The sequence below is a fragment of the Pyxicephalus adspersus genome, chromosome 4 (assembly GCF_032062135.1).
Source record: "Pyxicephalus adspersus chromosome 4, UCB_Pads_2.0, whole genome shotgun sequence".
NCBI classification, from domain to species: Eukaryota; Metazoa; Chordata; class Amphibia; order Anura; family Pyxicephalidae; genus Pyxicephalus; species Pyxicephalus adspersus.
The window spans coordinates 48741073-48759791 of NC_092861.1; the positions used below are offsets into that span (position 1 = coordinate 48741073).

Genomic DNA, 18719 nt, shown 5'->3' on the forward strand with positions numbered 1-18719 from the left:
AACAATCCTATTTCACACATTAATGAAGCAACCTGATATACATTTGGGTGTCAAAATCAAGCAGTATTCCTACCCACGGTAGAGACATACTGTATGTTTAGTCAATATATAGATCATAGGAATTCAACAGTCCTTTCTGGACAGGACAAAGATTTCTGCAGACTTGGTCCTCTGGAAATATTGATTATCTAGCTGTTGCAGGAAGGACCACATTGACAACCCCCATAATTCTCTCAACAAAGTTTAACTTTCCAAAATGACATTTGCAAATATCATTTTTATATTTATGTTACTCAGGGTTTAAATTTATTCTTCATTGTATCCATTAAAGAAACAACCTCCATTAATTATAGAGGTGTTAACAATCTATATCATACCAGTTCTACAGATGTCTTCAATAAACTTAAATTTACTGCAAAGAAAACCTTTATGGTTTAATAATATCCATGTTCAAAGCTTACATGAATACCATTAGAGAATTCTAGCGGTCAGAACACAAATTAGATTTCTGTCACCAAAAATCTAGTGATCAGGCTGTTGGAGATCAGCTCTTTTGGATCTTTAACAAATGATAACCGCCAATGCTACCATCATTTGTATTATTGTCCCCACAGCGCACCTCTTCCTCCTTTCCTCTCCATAGAACAGAAAAAGCTGCATAGCTCCTTGCTGTATAATGATCATCTTAGCATTACTAAGCCATAAACTAAGCAGTACTTAGCATTAGTATTGCATTTGATCACAGTACACAAGGCTTCAATTACTGTTCAACCATAAATGGGCAACCAACAATCATACAAAATAAAAAGATAGTAAACTGTATTCTTCGCTAATAACCCCTATTAAATAATGAAAACAAAAAATCCACAACCGAAACATCGTAAAGTATTATACCACACCATTGTCTTCTGGACTGCATTTGATCTGTATTATTTGGTCCAAATTATTAATTTTCCAAGACTGTGGAGGATACACTTCTCAATGAAGCTGGGTGATCCAGCAAACCTGAAATGGATCTGGCCCAGGACTGAAAACATTTACTAACAAGTAGCAAATAACTTTTAAGAAATCCGTTCCAGTGTTGCTGGATCACCCAGCTTTACAGATGAGAGGGTTTCTTCTACTGTCTTAGAGAGCTTTACTAAGTCGAGCCCAATGTGTGCTAGAAGAAAGCTTTGAATGCCCATTAACCTATTTTTGGAAGTCAGGAGCTGCTATGTAGCAGATATGTGCAATGGAATTGACATGCATGAAGCATGCATATGCATGCATGTGAAACAACTTATGGATATTTTTCCTTGGGTCAATAAACATTAAGTTACAACTGAACAAAGCTTTGTCTTTTTTAAAAAAATCTGTATGGCCCTTTTACAGGCAATTCATATACAAATCATACTGCAATATTACTACTCCCCAATCTGGTTCATAACCAGTAGATGTTAGCTGGGATAGAGAACAAACACATTAAAAGGGAATGTAACACCAATAACTTTGCACAAAGATTTGTAGCAGCTATAAACCTCTCTTATTTTCGAGGATTAGTCATTCCTAACTGCAGAGTTGTTGTGCCTGTGAATGGCACCTGGGAAATATGGTTTGCCAATAGTTCCTGAAGACAGGGTTAAGAAATACTGACATAGCATAATGATCTATTATGTATGTGATTACATTCACATTTAATCCTCACATGTTATAGAGATTGCTGTATTGCTCCACAATTGCTTTACTTACCAGATAATAAAATGACAAATATGTTTTAAACAAACACAAATGATTGTGATATCATCGGTGCAACTACATGCAAGTATCATGCAACTTGTCATGATGAAAATGGCATGAAAGACAGGCACACAAGGTCTGTCATGCTGAGACACTAGATGGAGGGGGACATGCTCTATAACGGTGCACAATATTACCAGAAGCAGAGCTTGTTCCTGCAGTAATTGCTGCTGCAAGATCTCTAACTGCCTCTGCTCTTCCTCTAGCTGTCGCCTGATGTATTCCTGTTATGGACAGTGTTGGAAAGCAGAAGAAAGGAGAAAACTATACATTAGAGAATATTATATATTAGATACTGAAGAAATAGAAGGAAACAATATCAGTAGTCAAGGAACACATCATGAAGGCAAATTAAGCTTTAGGGTATTTTTCAGGAAAGTATTAATTTCTTTTATACCCTTCCAAGCAAGGTATAATCAGCATCAAGTACAATTACTGCTGTGTATATACAATGTATAGTTGAGTGGGCTACAGAAGTGTGTCATTGTCTCTAGACAATGTTGTGCTAACAAACACAACAAAAGGCCCTTAACACTTGTCAGTGTTAAAGATGCATAGACTGATTATCTTGTCTGAGTAAAGCCATAAGCAAAGTCACACAAGCATTCCTGTTTATAGAGGGAGTGTTAAATTCTTAAATCTGACCTAAAGTCAGAAAGCAGAAATGCTATACATCTTGTGTGAATAGCCAAAAGTAAAATAACAGAAAATATGAAAAAAGAAGAGATCTCCAGCATTTCACACATAGTTCAACTGCATTTTGGGAAAGCAGCCTGGTGACAAGTTTTTGAAGCCCTTGGTTAGATGGTTGATGTGAAAGAAGATGACAGCAATCTCTGCATTAAGCATTAGGTGACTAATTTTATTTTACTGATTATATGGTTTTGTGTAGTCGGAAACAGTTACATTTATTTTTCTATATGTGTTCTTGGAAGATTTCTTTCTGCTAGTACTGTAAAAGTAAGATAAAATAAGGAAGTTTTCCTCTGGACGATTGAGCCTTACTTTCTGTTTTGTAAACAATACAACTGTAAAATGTTGTCTTTTCCATCACCTTCTAGCTTCTAGCACACTTAGAAAACACTTAGGCTGAATCACCTCATTGAAGACTATTGTGAATGAAACAAAAAGGTGGCAAAACTTTACATACGACCATTGTATTGGATTAAAAGGGAAAACAAATGCTCATGCATTATCCCCAATATTGAATGTCTCATTGGCGAGATTTCCAGCAACTTCCTGTTGCATCTTCAGCCCAGGAGGCAGAGATGGTTTTAAAGTAAATTGGGCAAATACTCAGGGCCCCAATTTACAGAAAGGTACATGTGAAGGGAGCTGGACTGCTGTGCATTTTTGGCCCCCTATTTTGTTTAAAACCCTCAGCAGGCCAATAAAAAAAATGTTTTATTATATCCCTAATATATACATACACATTAATAATTTGGCCAGTTTAAAGTTTAGATTGCTAGTGTTTGGGGTTATTAGATTTAACCTCGGATTCTATGATTGAGCCATAATTTGTAGTTGTCCTGTGAAAACCCTAATGTAACAGTCAAGCCACAACATTCACTGTTTGTATTTAAAGATAATACAAACATAATCAGTAATAATTGGTTTGACACATATCAAATGATTTTAACAAGTGGAAACTCTTCATTAGTTTAAAACTGAAAACATCTGAAAAAAGAATAACAAACCTGGTTAGTCTATCTGTGCAGTGGGAAGGGTTGTCACTGACAAACTATATCTTATTTTCACCATAGGCTAGAAGTGCATCTTAGGAAATAATGTAACACATTTTAAACAACACAGCCTTACATACTTGTAATGAGACCAGAATTTTCCTTGTCAATGGTGATAAAGATCCATAACAAAAAACAAACAAACACACACAAAAAAACAACCCAAATCTATTGCATACCCTATACCTTCATGCACACCTCATGCTCACCTTTTTGCCATTTAGATTCTATAAATACACTTTATATTGTAAGAAGAAAGATCAGACCTTCTCATGCTCTGCTCTTCTCCGTTCTTCCTCTCTTCTAATTTGCTCCTCATATCGCCGTCGCTGATCCCTTTCCTGCTGTTTCCTTAACTCCTTTTCTCTTCTTTGTTGCTAAAAGAAATGACCAGAAAAGTTAAATTAATTAAAACCATTTTTCAAATTGCACTACATATTATGCTATAGTTACCAAGTTTATCCACAATGCCATTCCAACTGTTGATAAACTATGGATCATACAACAGGATGTTCAATGGGACAAAAGCTCCTCAGTCTGTAATCAACTCATCCAGACACATAAAATCTAGGGATGATCAGACCCTGGAAGGACTCCTTTAACCCAATATGAACATTACCTGGCCAGTGCATGTTAGCTAGATGATATATCAGAATAGAAAAATGTGGAGTTGAGCAAAAATTTCCAGACTGTCCAAGAATCTTTCATCCTAATGTTATTGTTTTGTTTACATTACTACAGGCACGGTCACCAAAATACTTAATTGACTGTAACATGCTCATAAGTAGAGTAGCAATCTAAGAAATAACAAAAGGACATTCTGTATTAGTATAGGCCCCAATTAACTGTCAATTTACCCCAATTAATCTTATGTTAGTGCAAAACTACTGTCCACAAACATTTAACACTTAGTTCACAAGTTGGAACTCTGGGAAAGAACTACTCTGATGTATTACTATTACTACTAAAATGGACTTCCAGAGACCAATAACTTTTATGCTGAACTGTTTGTTAACATGAGTTTGGAAAATTTTCAAGGCTAAATCTAAAAAGAATATAGAAATAGGTTTTGATTCTTAGATAATAATAGCACATAATATACTACAAATATGTAACGTTTATATATTATGCCTAGTACTGTATAACTGCTCCATTGCTGACACTGCTATATAAATCGTATTTCCCTACCCTTTAGCCAACTGTGTTCCTGATTGATTACATATTGTTATTATGGTAACCCTTACGCCAGGGGTGTCAAACTCAAATACACAGTGGGCCAAAATTAAAAACTGAAGACAAAGTCGCGGGCCAACCTTGAAATTTATTGAAAGAAATTGAGAAAAGTTTTTCCTTCTCATTAAATATAAAACCTTTTCATATGCAAACAAAGAGGTTTTGCTTCACATTCAATCTGGAAAAAGCCTATATTAGTAAAAAAGACATGAGAATTTTTTTTTAATTTTATTTAGGAAAAAGTTTTATGCCTCTTTCTCTATTTGTAGCCTAATTTTCAATGGTAACCTTTTTGCACAGGCTAACAATAATAATAACAATTTGCTTCTATAAAAATCCAACAATTCAACTCCATGCCTTGGAGTAGCGAGGAAAAGTGCTTGAAATGCCAGACGTAGCCAATGCGGGGTTAAATCTTATGAGTGGCCCACCGCTGGAACCCCCTCTTCATTGAAATAGCGCCGCTACTAAAGTTCCCAGGCATTACTTACGTCTATAAAACAGTCCAACGCGGGGCCACGCATAGGCAGAAAGCCCGCTGGTCTATAGACGCGAATGATGCCAGGAATTGTAGTAGCGGCGGGCCAGCTGCAGTTCATAAAAAAGGATTCCCTTGGGGGCAAAAAAAAAAGGACAGTGGGGGCAAAAAAAAAAAGGACGTTGGGGGCCAGAGTCTGAAGCTCCTGCCTTACGCCAACCATCCCTGGAGGAATATAGGACAATGATAAAGCATGGACTGGTTTAGTTTTAGAGCTAATAAATTATTCCAGACTCAAAGTATATTAAAATTTATAATCATCCCCATATCCTATAAATGTTAATACTAAATATTAAATGCCTTTAATATAAAAAAGAAATTAAAAATTACATTTGGCTACACAGTGAAATCGTTCCTGTATTGACAAACATACATGATTGGCAAAGCAAGAGGTAACGCTTCAATACACCTGTGAACAATCTAGGCCATTTCCCAGCTTGGAGTCCCTGAGTTCAAGTCACACTGTGAATGAAGTGAAAGAAATTTCCAATGCATCAGTTCAAAATGAAAAATTATTTACAATTTTAAACACTAAATAATATTTTTTTTTTACTAGGAAACATTTTACACTACTATAGCTTTGACCCAATATATTTTACAATATGATTGATGTAACTAACAAATCTAAAAACTCCTCAATTTAGGTCTGTGGCTAACAAGCATCATTTCAGAAGCTTCAGCTTCCAGAACTGAATCTCCAACCATATTCTACTGACATCAACAGCATCTCCATATTTACTTACAGGGACCGGGGAGAAGGTAGCTAAGACAATCTAAGCTCAACAACTTTATTATTACATACAATACATCAGTCAACTTAGCTAAATATAACCTTTTCTGGTATTTGCCAAATAAGAACATTTTGATGATTTAGGATGGATGGGGAAAAGTGTGTCTGATCCAGCATGAATCTGACTACATGAACACGATCATAATTAAAACAATATAAAATTGCAACCTTTGCAAACAGAGTTTTTTATTTTACCATCCTACCCGTTAGTGCCTATGCTACTAATTGTCTACAAAAAATGATCATCCTGCCATTTTCGAGAAACAGTTTGAATTTATGATTTTTATTATAGTTTTTTGTGCAAAATTTCATATAAAAATCAAACTAAATCTTAAGCAGTGTACAGATGTTAGATTTTCATCAACTGAGATGAACGTTTATAACAGAGCAATGCTGACAGTTCCCAACTCACAAAAAACGATGATTCTACACTACTAGTATGCAACTGTACTTTAGCACTTAAAAAGTTGGCAGTATCGTTATTTGCTGCATACACCATGGTCTTGCCTTACTTTTGGCTACACCCTCTATAACTGTGAAGCATAGGACTCTATGAACAAAGCACAGTGTGCACTTTGGTGAAATTACCACAGGGTAGCAGTGGTGTGCAGAAGAATAGAAGGTGCCTTTGTGTGGCCAAGTTAGAAGTAATTGTCTTCCAAATGGGCAATAGACTTCTATTCAAAATTACTCTTTAATTGGAGTAATAATTGCTAAAAATCTGAAGGCTACACTGCAGACGTGAAATTTCACAATTGCTTCTGTTAAGGGCTGGAGAAAGCAATCAATATTATACATGTCCTAAAATGGTGTGATTAGTGATTAAAAGAACAGTTTTGATTCTGTTTTGAGAACAGCAATTGTAACTGGTTATGCACTAAAAAGTACTCAATATCAACATCAAACACAATGCTTAATCTCTGAAACAGATAAAAGTATGACAATTTAGCATTTTGCCATATACATGTAAAGTAACAAACCATATTTATAATATGGTGCTTTGGTGATAGACTCAGGCCAAATGTATTGTAGAATCAGTGACTCTGGCTTTTGCCTGTCACTACTGGCCCTCCTTGTACAACCCCAAAAGTATTTCAATAGGCAGAATGGAATACCTAATTGTTGGCAGATGACAGCTTATGTATTAATAACTCATGAATAAAGGTCATCTCCAACTACAATCTTTCCTGATCAATCTGCCAGGGCATTGGGGGGACTGTATACACGACACACCCCTCCCCTTCTATATGTGTAAACACACACATAAAATAAAAAGGTAAAGTTTTAAGCCTAGGACACTGATTGTGTAAAAACATCATTTAAGCTGCCTAGATATTTTTCTAGCCTGGTATAGAATGTGTTGCTGCTGTAGTGTAAGGGGAATCATTACCCTTTCAAGGATGTTCTCTCTATAAATACTAAAGAAATGGGACAGCTATAGAGTGGATAATGACACCCCATTATCAAGGCAGAAGCAGCAATGACAATCTCCTGGCTGTAAAAGTTAGCTTGTGCAGCCTGCAATTTGTTTGGGATTTTGTCTGTTCTAAGAATCTTATTTGAGATCATATTTCACAGAATACACTTGTGCCAACAAGATAGGGCAGGATTGGATTTCCAAACTATGTACATTTTTTTACAGCACTGAAAATAACAAGTGGAAGAAAGGCAGACAGAGGGAACAACACTTTTTATATTTATAAAAGCACTAAGTAAAAAAGGTAATGGCCAAATACTGAACAAAAAGCCACAGGGAGCGTTTCATAAAAGCTACCATTTACAGGGGGATAAATGTACACCAAAATACCTACAATGTGCACATATTTTTTTTATGAACTGTTGCTCCCCAAAAAAACTTCCAAAGTTGCTAGATGTCAGGAAGGGGAAATGGGTATGAATAATACACACATTTCTTATTTTTTCCTAGCACATTAGCTCTGTTTAGGTTGCTCTGTTCTAAAAAAGTTGCATTGTTACCACTCTGTGGTATTTCATTCCTAATATACTGATACTGGACTCACCCATACCAGTGATTTACAAGGGCATTAAACTCAATTGAAACATACCATAGTGATGCCGAGAGTCCTTCACTAGACTTTGGTAGCACTCCGTGCCATGTTTGGTTATTGCTATTCTGAGTGGCTAAACTACACAGTGTGCTTACCTCGTCCCTATTTAGGTTTTCTTGTAGGTGGTAACAAACACATGTGCGACATATACAGTTCAGCATTAATAAACAATTCAACCAATTGTGAAGGTCAAGTGCTAGCCATCGTATGTGTTTTTGTACATTTTGTAGGAATGCAGTGATATTTTTACCAAGGTTCCTATGCATGTACCACCACGTCAGGGAGAAAACCTGTAATATACTTTCCTGTTTTTGTGTTCCTGCTGAGAGGTTTGTCTCCTAAAGTTCCTATAGGTTTGTCTACTATATTTTGTGCTAGTGTATGGCAGCACAAACTATAGTAGCATTTCTTATTTTCACAAAATAAAATCAGTTTTGGACAGTCTCTACCTAATGGGTCAGTTGAATAACAGATGATGTTGGAATCAACATGAGCAGCTTTTGACTTCTGCACACCACCTTCAGATACCAGCTTATAATACCAGAACACCGGAGGAACCATCAAAAGGCCAAGTTTGCTTTTTCCGGCTCTACATGTTTGTTCCCCTGGGATTAAAATCAAATCAATCAAACATTTTATTTTTGAGCAAAGTGGGTGCAGATAGCAATTTATTTTTAGGGTAATTTTTAGGGTAATTTCCCATTACATGTGGTTGCTTTTTCAGAATCTTCATGCAGCATCCTTGGTCAGTCTAAGGTTGAACTGCTCCTATACACTTGGATGAGAATGCTTTTCAGCCAATTTAGCAATTTCTGTGAAATTATTTGCTTGTCTGTTTCCAAGAAAGTTCTTGACAATGGCCTTCAATGATAACCAAGCTTTCTTTGACTTCTGACATTGTCCTGATGAAATGTTCATCTTTGATGAGCTGCCGAATCTGTGGTCCATCAAACACACTTGCCTTTATTTTTTCAAAAGACAGTCTAGGAAACGCAAAAATTAGGTACTTGAAACAGTCTCCTTCAGTTTGCAAAGCATAACGAACTGCTTCCTCGGACCCAGTTTCATGTTCATAGGTGGGAATATAAAATTCTATCTATCAACAAGTGACTCATGTAGAATGTTTGGATCACCTGGTTGTAGGGCAGATCTTGGAGGCCAATTCCTTTCCACCCATTGCCTCTCACGAGCTCTGCTGGTATTATTATTATTATTATTATTAATAAACAGGATTTATATAGCGCCAACATATTACGCAGCGCTGTACATTAAATTGTTCCACATGCACAGATAATAGGGATACTTGGTGTATCCGCGTTGTTGACCAAGAAGGAAGCATACTAGTTTAAGGTTAACACAGATGACCCAATTGTGTTGGTGATATTGCAACAACTCAATGACTCTCTTTATGTCTGCATATTCTTCACAAAAAGAAACTGAATGGTCAAATTAGGCCTGACCCAAATATATTGCCATTGTGAAGGACGACACACTTTAAGCTCCGCTTTGAGCTATCAATAAATAGTCGCCATTCAGTTGAGTTATAGATTGTAATTCACAATCCCTCTATTAAACCAGGTATGTAATGGCAATACACAAAGCCACTGTCAGTTGTAAAGTACTGCAGAAATGCAATTTCTCTGGTTCGAAAGCACAATACCTTCGTTACTTTTTAAAGTACATTTTTCTCAAGCAGTCTTGATGCTGGGAGTTCTGAAGCCTTCTTTGGTAGTCCCAAATCATTTAACTCATGCTGATCAAATTCTTAACGAACAGAGTCCTCCTCAATTTCAGACTCTTCATCATTGTTGTCACCTAGTTCATCATCATAATCATGTTCTTCAAGAGAAGAGTAGTGTAATGAAAACCGGCAGTGGGATTTCATCTAAATGAGCCACTGGGCGTATAGCCGATGGTAGACTAGGATACTTTATGTTACATTTATTTTTCTTCTTTCATCTTATATGCTAAAGTTTTCACTATACAAAAGTATAGTGCCAAACCATAGGTATACCAAACGACATCTTATCACGTGTTCCCTTTGATATCCATAAACCCTTGACACACTGTTTGCACACCTTAAGAGGGGCCCAAGACTTATCTTGATCTCCAAGTTTAACTTTTAAATATGGCAAATAGACTTACTCTACCATTGTACCGATATTCGCCCTTTGACTGGGAATGGTGAAACTGTCACAGATATAACAAAATGAATCAGGGTTGTTTAGGCACTTACGACGAGAAACAGCGGAGCCAGATATAATCTGAAAGAAAGGAAATACATGTTTAAGTAGAAAAATAAATTTTGCTTATTCACTACGTAGAGCAGCGGACAACCTCTGACCACACCGTCTTGCGTGTAAATGAATAGCCTATACAAATCCACACTACAGTAATCGCATTAATATTATTAAAATTAAAGTCAACAAAAAATTTGTTCAAAATTGTTCCCCGGTATAATAGAGGTCAATTAAAAACATATGATGAGATGGTAACTGGTCCTGGTTAGGATCCATAAAGCCAATCCCACTGTCTCTGCTCTTGGTTTTCGAGGATGTGGTCAGACTGGCACTGTACTCCATGCTAGGTGGAGATGTCCTAGGGTTCTGAGATTTGGATTCGCATTTTCAACCTAATATGCTCTGTCACCCAGGTAAACATCCCGAGGAAAATAGAGTGTGCTCTTTTTTTCCCAATTGGAGGATACAGCTCCAAAACAGTTAACTAGACTAATTAAATACTGTATATCCTGCTAGCTGCTCGGATTACCATTGCTTGTTATTGGAAAGCTTCTAATATTCCCCTTGAGTTCACCAAAAACAAACTTAACTGGATAATGGTCAACAAAAAATTGACCTGTACTCTTAAAAACAAAATTAACAAGTTCTACAATGCATGGGACCCGTGGTTAGATAATAATCATGTATATTTCAAGCAAGGAACCCCGACTCCTCCCTCCCCCTCCCTTGTGTAACCCTTAACTCCTTATCCCCCCCCCCTAATTTTCTCCTAATTGTTTTTCTTCAAATTAAATTTTACATTTTTACAAAGGGGGTGAATGATTAAAAGGTACCTCTACCCACCAACCTTTATGATTTCACTCTAAACTTGACATGACTTTATACCTCACAAGTTTTAAATCTGTGAATAATGCTATTTTTGTACTATTGCACTTATTTGTTTTATATTTTTTTATTGTCAATATTGGAAAACTTCTTTATTGCCTGCTGTATTTAGACTTTGTAATCTAAGAGGTGTTGAACTATGCTTGACCTCATATGTTTATTCTACTGATGTCTGGTTACTGGTTGGCGCTCTTCTTCTTTTGTTTTGAACCCCCTATTCCTCTCTTCACCCCCCCTTTATTTTTTTTCTCTTCCTGTTATTCTATGCAAATTTATTGTGTAATGTTATGGTTTACTTTATTTGAAAATTTCAATAAAAACTTTGAAACAAAAAAACAAAAACAAAAAAGATTTCTGACAGAGGGCGAGAAGAAATAACCCCTCCTAATTATAACAGAAGGTGAAACCTGAAAGGGAAATACATTTATTATTTTAAATTAGTAAAATTGTGTTTTTGACAAAAAAAAATACAAGTTGTGTTTACCTTACACCTGTAAGGTAATTTACTGGTCTGATAGCTAAAAACAATTTTAGCCATAGGAAGAAAAAAAATAATGTGGGTTTTACCAGAACATGTAGCAACCCTAGTTTTAAACCTTTATTTTTACGCTTGTATTAAAAATGAATCCTGGTAGGACAAACATGTCAACATCTGATGGCGAGACATTAAAAAGCCCCATGCTTAATATGAACCCATTCAGAGAAGGAGCCGCCCCCTCGGCCATACTAAAGACAATGGCAATACTTGAAATATGCCTTACTGCACTGATGGAGATGGCAATTCAAACACACCCTAAAAAGGATTGTACCCAGCTACGGCTCTACAAAGGATAAAATAAAAAAGCAATAAATGGATGTGAATTTAGCATAGTTTTATTTATACACACAGTTCACTTATGTTTGCTACTAACTAAAATCTACAACTAGAAAAAGAAATGGTAAGGAAAGCTATAATGTAATGCTGTGCTGCTTATACAATGCCTCATGCAACTTAATAGCTCAACAGGACAGAAATCCATGAATAACTGTGTACTTTGCCCCCCAACCCTTTGCTTTTGTCAGGTAATCATTCTCTCATTTTATACCGGCTGGTGTAACTTCCTGTTTGTGGCCAGCAGCGATGCTTCTGCTGAATGCTGATCAGAAAGGACATCTTGTCAAGCATGTGCTGAGCAGCAGCTCACAGCCCCCGCTGCTTCCTGTGTTCAGCGGGGCCAATTGCCAGCAGAGGACATAAAGTAGGCACATAATGCAAGAGATCTAAAAAAGCTGCAGTGATAGATAATGCCTTGGGAAAAGGAACAGAGAATAAACACTACATAAAAGAGCCTGTTCGTCAAGCAGCCCCTACAAAAGAAGCAAAGTGTGAGGCTTTGTTTTAGAATGCCCAAATTTAGCTGCTGGTATATACTTTATAGCAGCTCCTAACGTCAGCTACTTTATTTTTAAGCGTGAGGCGTATCTAAGCTCTTAGGGCAGGGCGCGGTGGCAACCTATATTTTGTAACATAAAAAGGCTGAAATACTTATGCGCTTCATTGGTATCAGTGACATTGCTCTCTCTTGGTTTGCTTCCTGTCTGATCGCTCCTTTCAATGTTAATTCCTCCTCGCCTACTCTCCTCCTTGTTGGTGTTTCCCAAGGGTCAGTCCTTGGACCGGTCCTCTTTTCTCTGTACACCTCCTCTCTCGGTAGTCTTATATCCTCCTTTGGCTTACAGTACTATCTGTATGCTGATGACACTCAAATCTATCTGTCCACCCCTGACTTATCATGGATGTCTGACCGATTTTTGAAACTCGGCCTGGATAAAACAGAACTCATCATCATCCCCCCCTCAAATTTCAAATCTCCCCCTGACATATATCTAACTGTTAACAACACTGTTATTCGGCCCTCCCCTCAGGCGCGTTGTCTTGGTGTCACCTTTGACTCTGCCCTCTCATTTACCCCCATATTCAGAACATTTCCCGGTCCGGTCACTTTTACCTGTGCAACATCTCCAAAATCCACCCCTCTGTCCACAGAGACCACCAAACTCCTTGTACATGCTCTTATCATCTCTTGTCTGGACTACTGTAACCTCCTCCTCTCTGGTATTCCACTAACCCGACTCTCTCCTCTACAATCTATTATGAAGGCTGCAGCCAGACTCATCCACCCTTCCCTCCGCTCCTCTTCCGCTGCATCTCTTTGTAGTTCTCTCCATTGGCTTCCATTTCACCTTAGAATCAAATTTAAGCTCCTGTGCTTTGCCTTCAAATCCCTACACAGCTCTTGTCCCACTTACATTTCTGACCTGGTAAAAAAAAATACTCCCCCTGCCGGTCTCTCCGCTCCTCCAATGACCTACTAATGACTTCATCACTCATAACCTCATCACACGGATGGACACAAGACTTCCCTAGAGCTGCCCCAACTCTCTGGAATGGTCTTCCTCGTCCTGTTCCGCTTGCTCCTACTTTTTGCTAATTTAAAAGAGCACTCAAAACCCATTTTTTCAAACTTGCCTACCCGTCTTCTTCTGTCTTTTGAAACCATCACTAATTCCCACCACTACATATCTCCCATCCTATTGTGTGTAAATTCCCCAACCTACTAGATTGTAAGCTTTTCAGGGCAGGGTCCTCTCCTCCTATATTACGGTCTGTATTAGTCTGTCATTTGCAACCCCTTTTTAATGTACAGCGCTGCGTAATATGCTGGCGCTATATAAATCCTGTTTATTAATAATATTAATAAAAATAAAAAAAATAATAATAATACTGACGTAAGAATTCTTTTAGCTCGAGGATGCTAATTCAGTTAGCATGGTTACAATTGTGTTTAATGTGTAGAAAGCAACACTATCATATTAAGCTATCAAAAACAAACTCCCCAATAGCAACACTTCTTATATAATATAGCTGGCATTTTTAGAATAGTATATGGGAATCAGGACTGCTGGTGATAGCTCTTGAGCCTGTTCCGGCCTTCTCTTCCCAGATTTCCCGCCTCCTTTTTTGATGCTGTGTGTTAGGGGTCACATATATATATATATATATATCTATCTATCTATCTCTATCTCGATCTATCTATCTATATATATATATACCATATACACACACTCAGTTACACTGTAGGCCTAGTGGTATACAAGCCTCATTTTATGTATTGTGTATCATTAGGATGTATAGTATTTTAGGTTAAAAGGTTTTCCGTAACCTTTACTTTGGACTGGTGAAAATAATACGTGCATACGAGCTTACGTGTTTTGACTCTACACATTTTTGTATACAGATTTTAGATGTCAATTTGCTAGACCTCAAAACAATTATCATACTTAAACCAAGAATATCCAAAACTTCTGAGTGGTCACTATAGCAAAAAAGAGAGGGAAACTCGTCTAATGTGAATACTTGTTCCAGTGACAGCTATCTAAAAAGATTACCTCCTCAAGGGTCATAGCCTGGACATAGGGGTTTTACATATTCTCTCTACTGTATACAAAACAAAAATAATGTTATTTGAGACATACCAAATTCACCACACTGAAAGCCAGCATGTCCACTAACCAATCTGATCCATGTAACTAAATGAAAGATGGTCTTCAATGCAACTCTTTTACTAAATTATAAACTTTAAATTGTGTCATAGAGGGCTCAATGGTTCAACATTAATGACATACCTTCTAAAACTTTTATAAAAGAAAATGAATTGTATATTCTATTCAAAAATAGACATTGCATTGTCATTTTCATTGTAATTATAAGGATTGCTGTATATCTTTTTTACCACCACAACACACAGTAAATTGGCTTTTCTCCTCAGAGAAGAATACTTTACTGATGGTGTTATATGAAAAGATTACTTTTCCTATCTATTATTAGTACTTATACATTCCCCAAATAATTTTGGCCCCTATACAGCTGCTGGTTTATCTTCCAGAAGAGAAAATCAGCATTACCTCTTCTAAACGTCTTCTTTGTTCTTTCTGCTCTTCAATGCGTTTCTGCCTCTCAGCCAGAAGTTGCCTTTTGTGCTCCTCATTTTCACGTTGCTGCTGTTCTTGCTGCTGACGTCTAAGGGCCTCCGAACGCTCCTTGTTAGCCAACTGCAGCCTCAAGAAATCCCGTCTTAGCGTTGACTCGCCGGGAAGATTTAAAATTGAGCTGGGTACACAAAAGCATTAGCAATACCTAAACTTTTGTAACATTTTCAGTAGATGTAATAATTTGCTCTTACAATGACTTGTGGCTCTTTAAAAGCATTAAATAACATTTTATGTATTTTTGGTTTTAAAATTTATATTTCTCATGACATTTTCATGCTATACGAGCTTTTTACTTTCATCATTCTGCATTTTATAATTCTTTCCTTAAACGGACCCAAGATTTCTAATGAGTATTCAAAAACTTTCCAAAGAGAAATAACACCTGCCTTAAAAAACCAAAGGGGAGCAGATATAAGACCAATCACCCTGCACAAGGGGTGAAGGCAGCAGTGATCAGTCTTTATCAGAATTATCTGCACAAAATTTTATGAAAGAATGAACAAATAAAAGTTTTATGCACTTTAAGATTCAAAAAGGAATACATATGCCTCTAACTCCAATGTTTGCTTATTCCAGACTTCAGCATTACTAAATTAGTGTATTGTAGCTCTAATCCTCAGTGTAAACTAGCACTGCATGTCTTGTTATCTGTTCAAATTACAATAGGGAAAAAATGGGCATATGTGGTTCCCCCTTTGGTGGCGCCTTTTTTTTCATACTTTAAAGCCTAACTAATGTCAGATGTAGTTTGCAGTAAAAGAAATCTTTAAATATCTTATGGTTTATAATAGATTTTAGTTTTTCAGTAAGCTGTAAAGAAGGACTAATACTATCTAAGTGTGAGCAGCTGTCTCTCTGCAGAGGTATACAACACCCTCTGCGAGTCAGCACTAGAGCTCTTCAGTAAAAACTTTGATTACAGAGTTCTATAGCAATGATACACAAGGAGTTCTCCTCTGCTGCTTGCTCACCAGGTCTGACAATTGCAAACTGTTGAAGCTGAAATCCAACCCCGTGTGGCTTTTTAGTGGACATTAGTTAAGCTTTAATGTGAATGTCCCATGTGGCCTGGAAATGATAACTTCTACCACAATATATTTATCATTACAAACATAAAATACGTGAAAGACAAGTAAAATCCGAAGCTGGATTCTTAAGAGGCTGTAATGTTGCCATACATGACCATCTAAAGCAGTGCTCACAAAATGTTAGGAATAGACAAGTACTTTGGTATGAAGTAAAAGAAAACTGCATTGAACCAAAGGCATACTAAAGACGGACGCTCAGTAAAGTTAGACAACATTCCATAATAAGACAAATGTAAACTGCATTGTTCGTCTATATTGTTGTCTGCTCACTTGTGTCTTTGTAAAGCAAACTGCCAAACATAAGGGTACAGCCTAAAGGGTGCTTGCAGCGTGTGTAGATAAATAGCTCTCAGTAATTTTTAAATGATGACTTGTAACAGCATATCCTTATACTTTCATGTTATGTTTTTCTAATCGTATATAGCATTTATGTACTACTAATATGTGCTCTAAAACAGAAGACCCCCCCCAAGAAAAAAAAACACACACAACAAAAAAAATTACATTCAGTCCTCCAGGATATCTATTACCATATCCTGAGACAATATTTAGGATCTTTAATTCATGGGTTATTAACCTATGTTTGATGTAGGCAGTTCAAATGGTGTATAGTTTCATACTTGATTGCTTCAATGCTTGTATTTGTCTTGGCAAAACTAATCCATCAAAAAAGATTTTCAGAACAATGTACACATCATTATTGATATATATGACATATATATTCTACTCTCCACTGGAGGATTTCTAATTACTGCACCATTGCAAATTTACCTTGGCTCTCCTGAATCGTTATCTTCCTCCTCTTCTTCACTTCCACTATACTCATATTCTGTTTCATCTGGAAAGAAAATAAAAAAAGTCAATAGGTACATGCAAACCATTGATTTTATATGCATGAATGAATACACATTAATCTATGCTTTTATTGAGAAATACGTGCATGTGTGTTTTGTGGACTGCCAAACTTGAAAGAAAGAAAATTAACTAGCACACATTTGTTATGAATAAGTCACTTCAAATTTGACTTTCCTCTCCATCAATTTACTATTATCAGAAAAAATGAAAGCCTGATATTACATTATTGATTACACATGTTAAAAGTTAATTCACAACTTGATGCTTGTGACTAATCCTATTACCTTTCTCTCCACGTTTTTTCTTAGTTCGATCAATGTGGTCCTTCAGTTGAATTCGAACCTGTCTTTCATTCGGCTGGTCTCTGATAAAGGGATGCTTCATAAGCTGCTCTGTAGTGGGTCTTTGGCCGTGGTTCTTTACTAGGCAGCTTTCGATGAATGATTGAAACTTCTTGGACCTAAATGGAAAACATTTGATCGTAATTCATGCCTTCAGATGGAAACATGAAACATGTAATGAATCTAAGTAGACAGCATAAAAGCCTGTCAAAGTCATACCATAAATTAAAGTGGGCTAAACAAATGTTTTCTAACTACACGACGACGTGAATCTTGGCATCCTTTTCGTATTTCTTTAAGATATGTAGTAATGCAGAATGAAAAAGTAAAATGCAAATCCTGTTTATTATTAATAATAAAAAAGGCCTGCACATTTTTTCTGGGTAGGAATTTACAGTAATAAAGACAGGTCAAAGTCACACCCTCATTTGTGTGGGATGATGGGTTTGTGTCCACCTTCCTGTAGTTTTCTGAAGACAGACTATACTGCAAGGTCCCAGACTGTAGTGCAAGGACCTATTCAGTCCCACCCACAACTCAACCCAATGCAGCAGTTAGATATATTTGTTTTTACAGGGCGATATCTGTGATCGCAATTCAATTTAGTGCCCACAAATTGACTTACATACTCTTACTATTGCTAAATATGTTTAATTGAAAGTAATTCTCTAGTTATCAGTAAATAACACAATGTCATATCCTTACAAAGTCTGGAAGTCCATAAAATAAAGATTTTCAAAAGACTTCCATCCAAAACTATTCATTTACTTTAGCTAGGCTACAGATGACTAATCCAAACATAAGATATTTCAATGACATCTTACAAAATTTAACCTGTTCTAAAAACACAAACAAGAGAAAGTGAAAGAAGCAGAAATCACATAGGGAGCTTCACTGAACATAATTTTATGCCGGAGCTACAAAAGGTGAAAATGTATTTACACTTGGGGCACACCAATTAACTTCAGCCAAAAAGTAAATTACTCAGAGGTGGAATAAAATTTCAAAACTGAACTAAGGGCAAAAAGTAAAAATACACAAATTAAACTAGTGATTTTTTTTCTACACCCCAACTAAAAGACAGCTTCACTTTTGCTAAAGTTACCCTTTATTGATCAGCATCCCCG

General features: G+C 36.6%; 1 protein-coding gene across 11 annotated transcripts in view; it reads right to left on the minus strand.

Annotated features, from left to right (window-relative positions):
* The window catches only part of TNIK (TRAF2 and NCK interacting kinase), a 179703-nt gene that overhangs the window by 44841 nt on the left and 116143 nt on the right, over positions 1–18719 (minus strand). For 8 of the 11 annotated variants that reach the window (XM_072408103.1, XM_072408108.1, XM_072408102.1 and 5 more), the window contains 5 exons: positions 17536–17711; positions 17168–17234; positions 15222–15426; positions 3788–3898; positions 1917–2003 (listed from right to left, as the gene is read on the minus strand). In XM_072408103.1, coding sequence (XP_072264204.1) covers positions 1917–2003; positions 3788–3898; positions 15222–15426; positions 17168–17234; positions 17536–17711 — 646 coding nt within the window. The remainder of the gene's footprint in view (positions 1–1916; positions 2004–3787; positions 3899–15221; positions 15427–17167; positions 17235–17535; positions 17712–18719) is intronic. The other 3 variants (XM_072408106.1, XM_072408110.1, XM_072408112.1) reach the window with 1 other exon arrangement.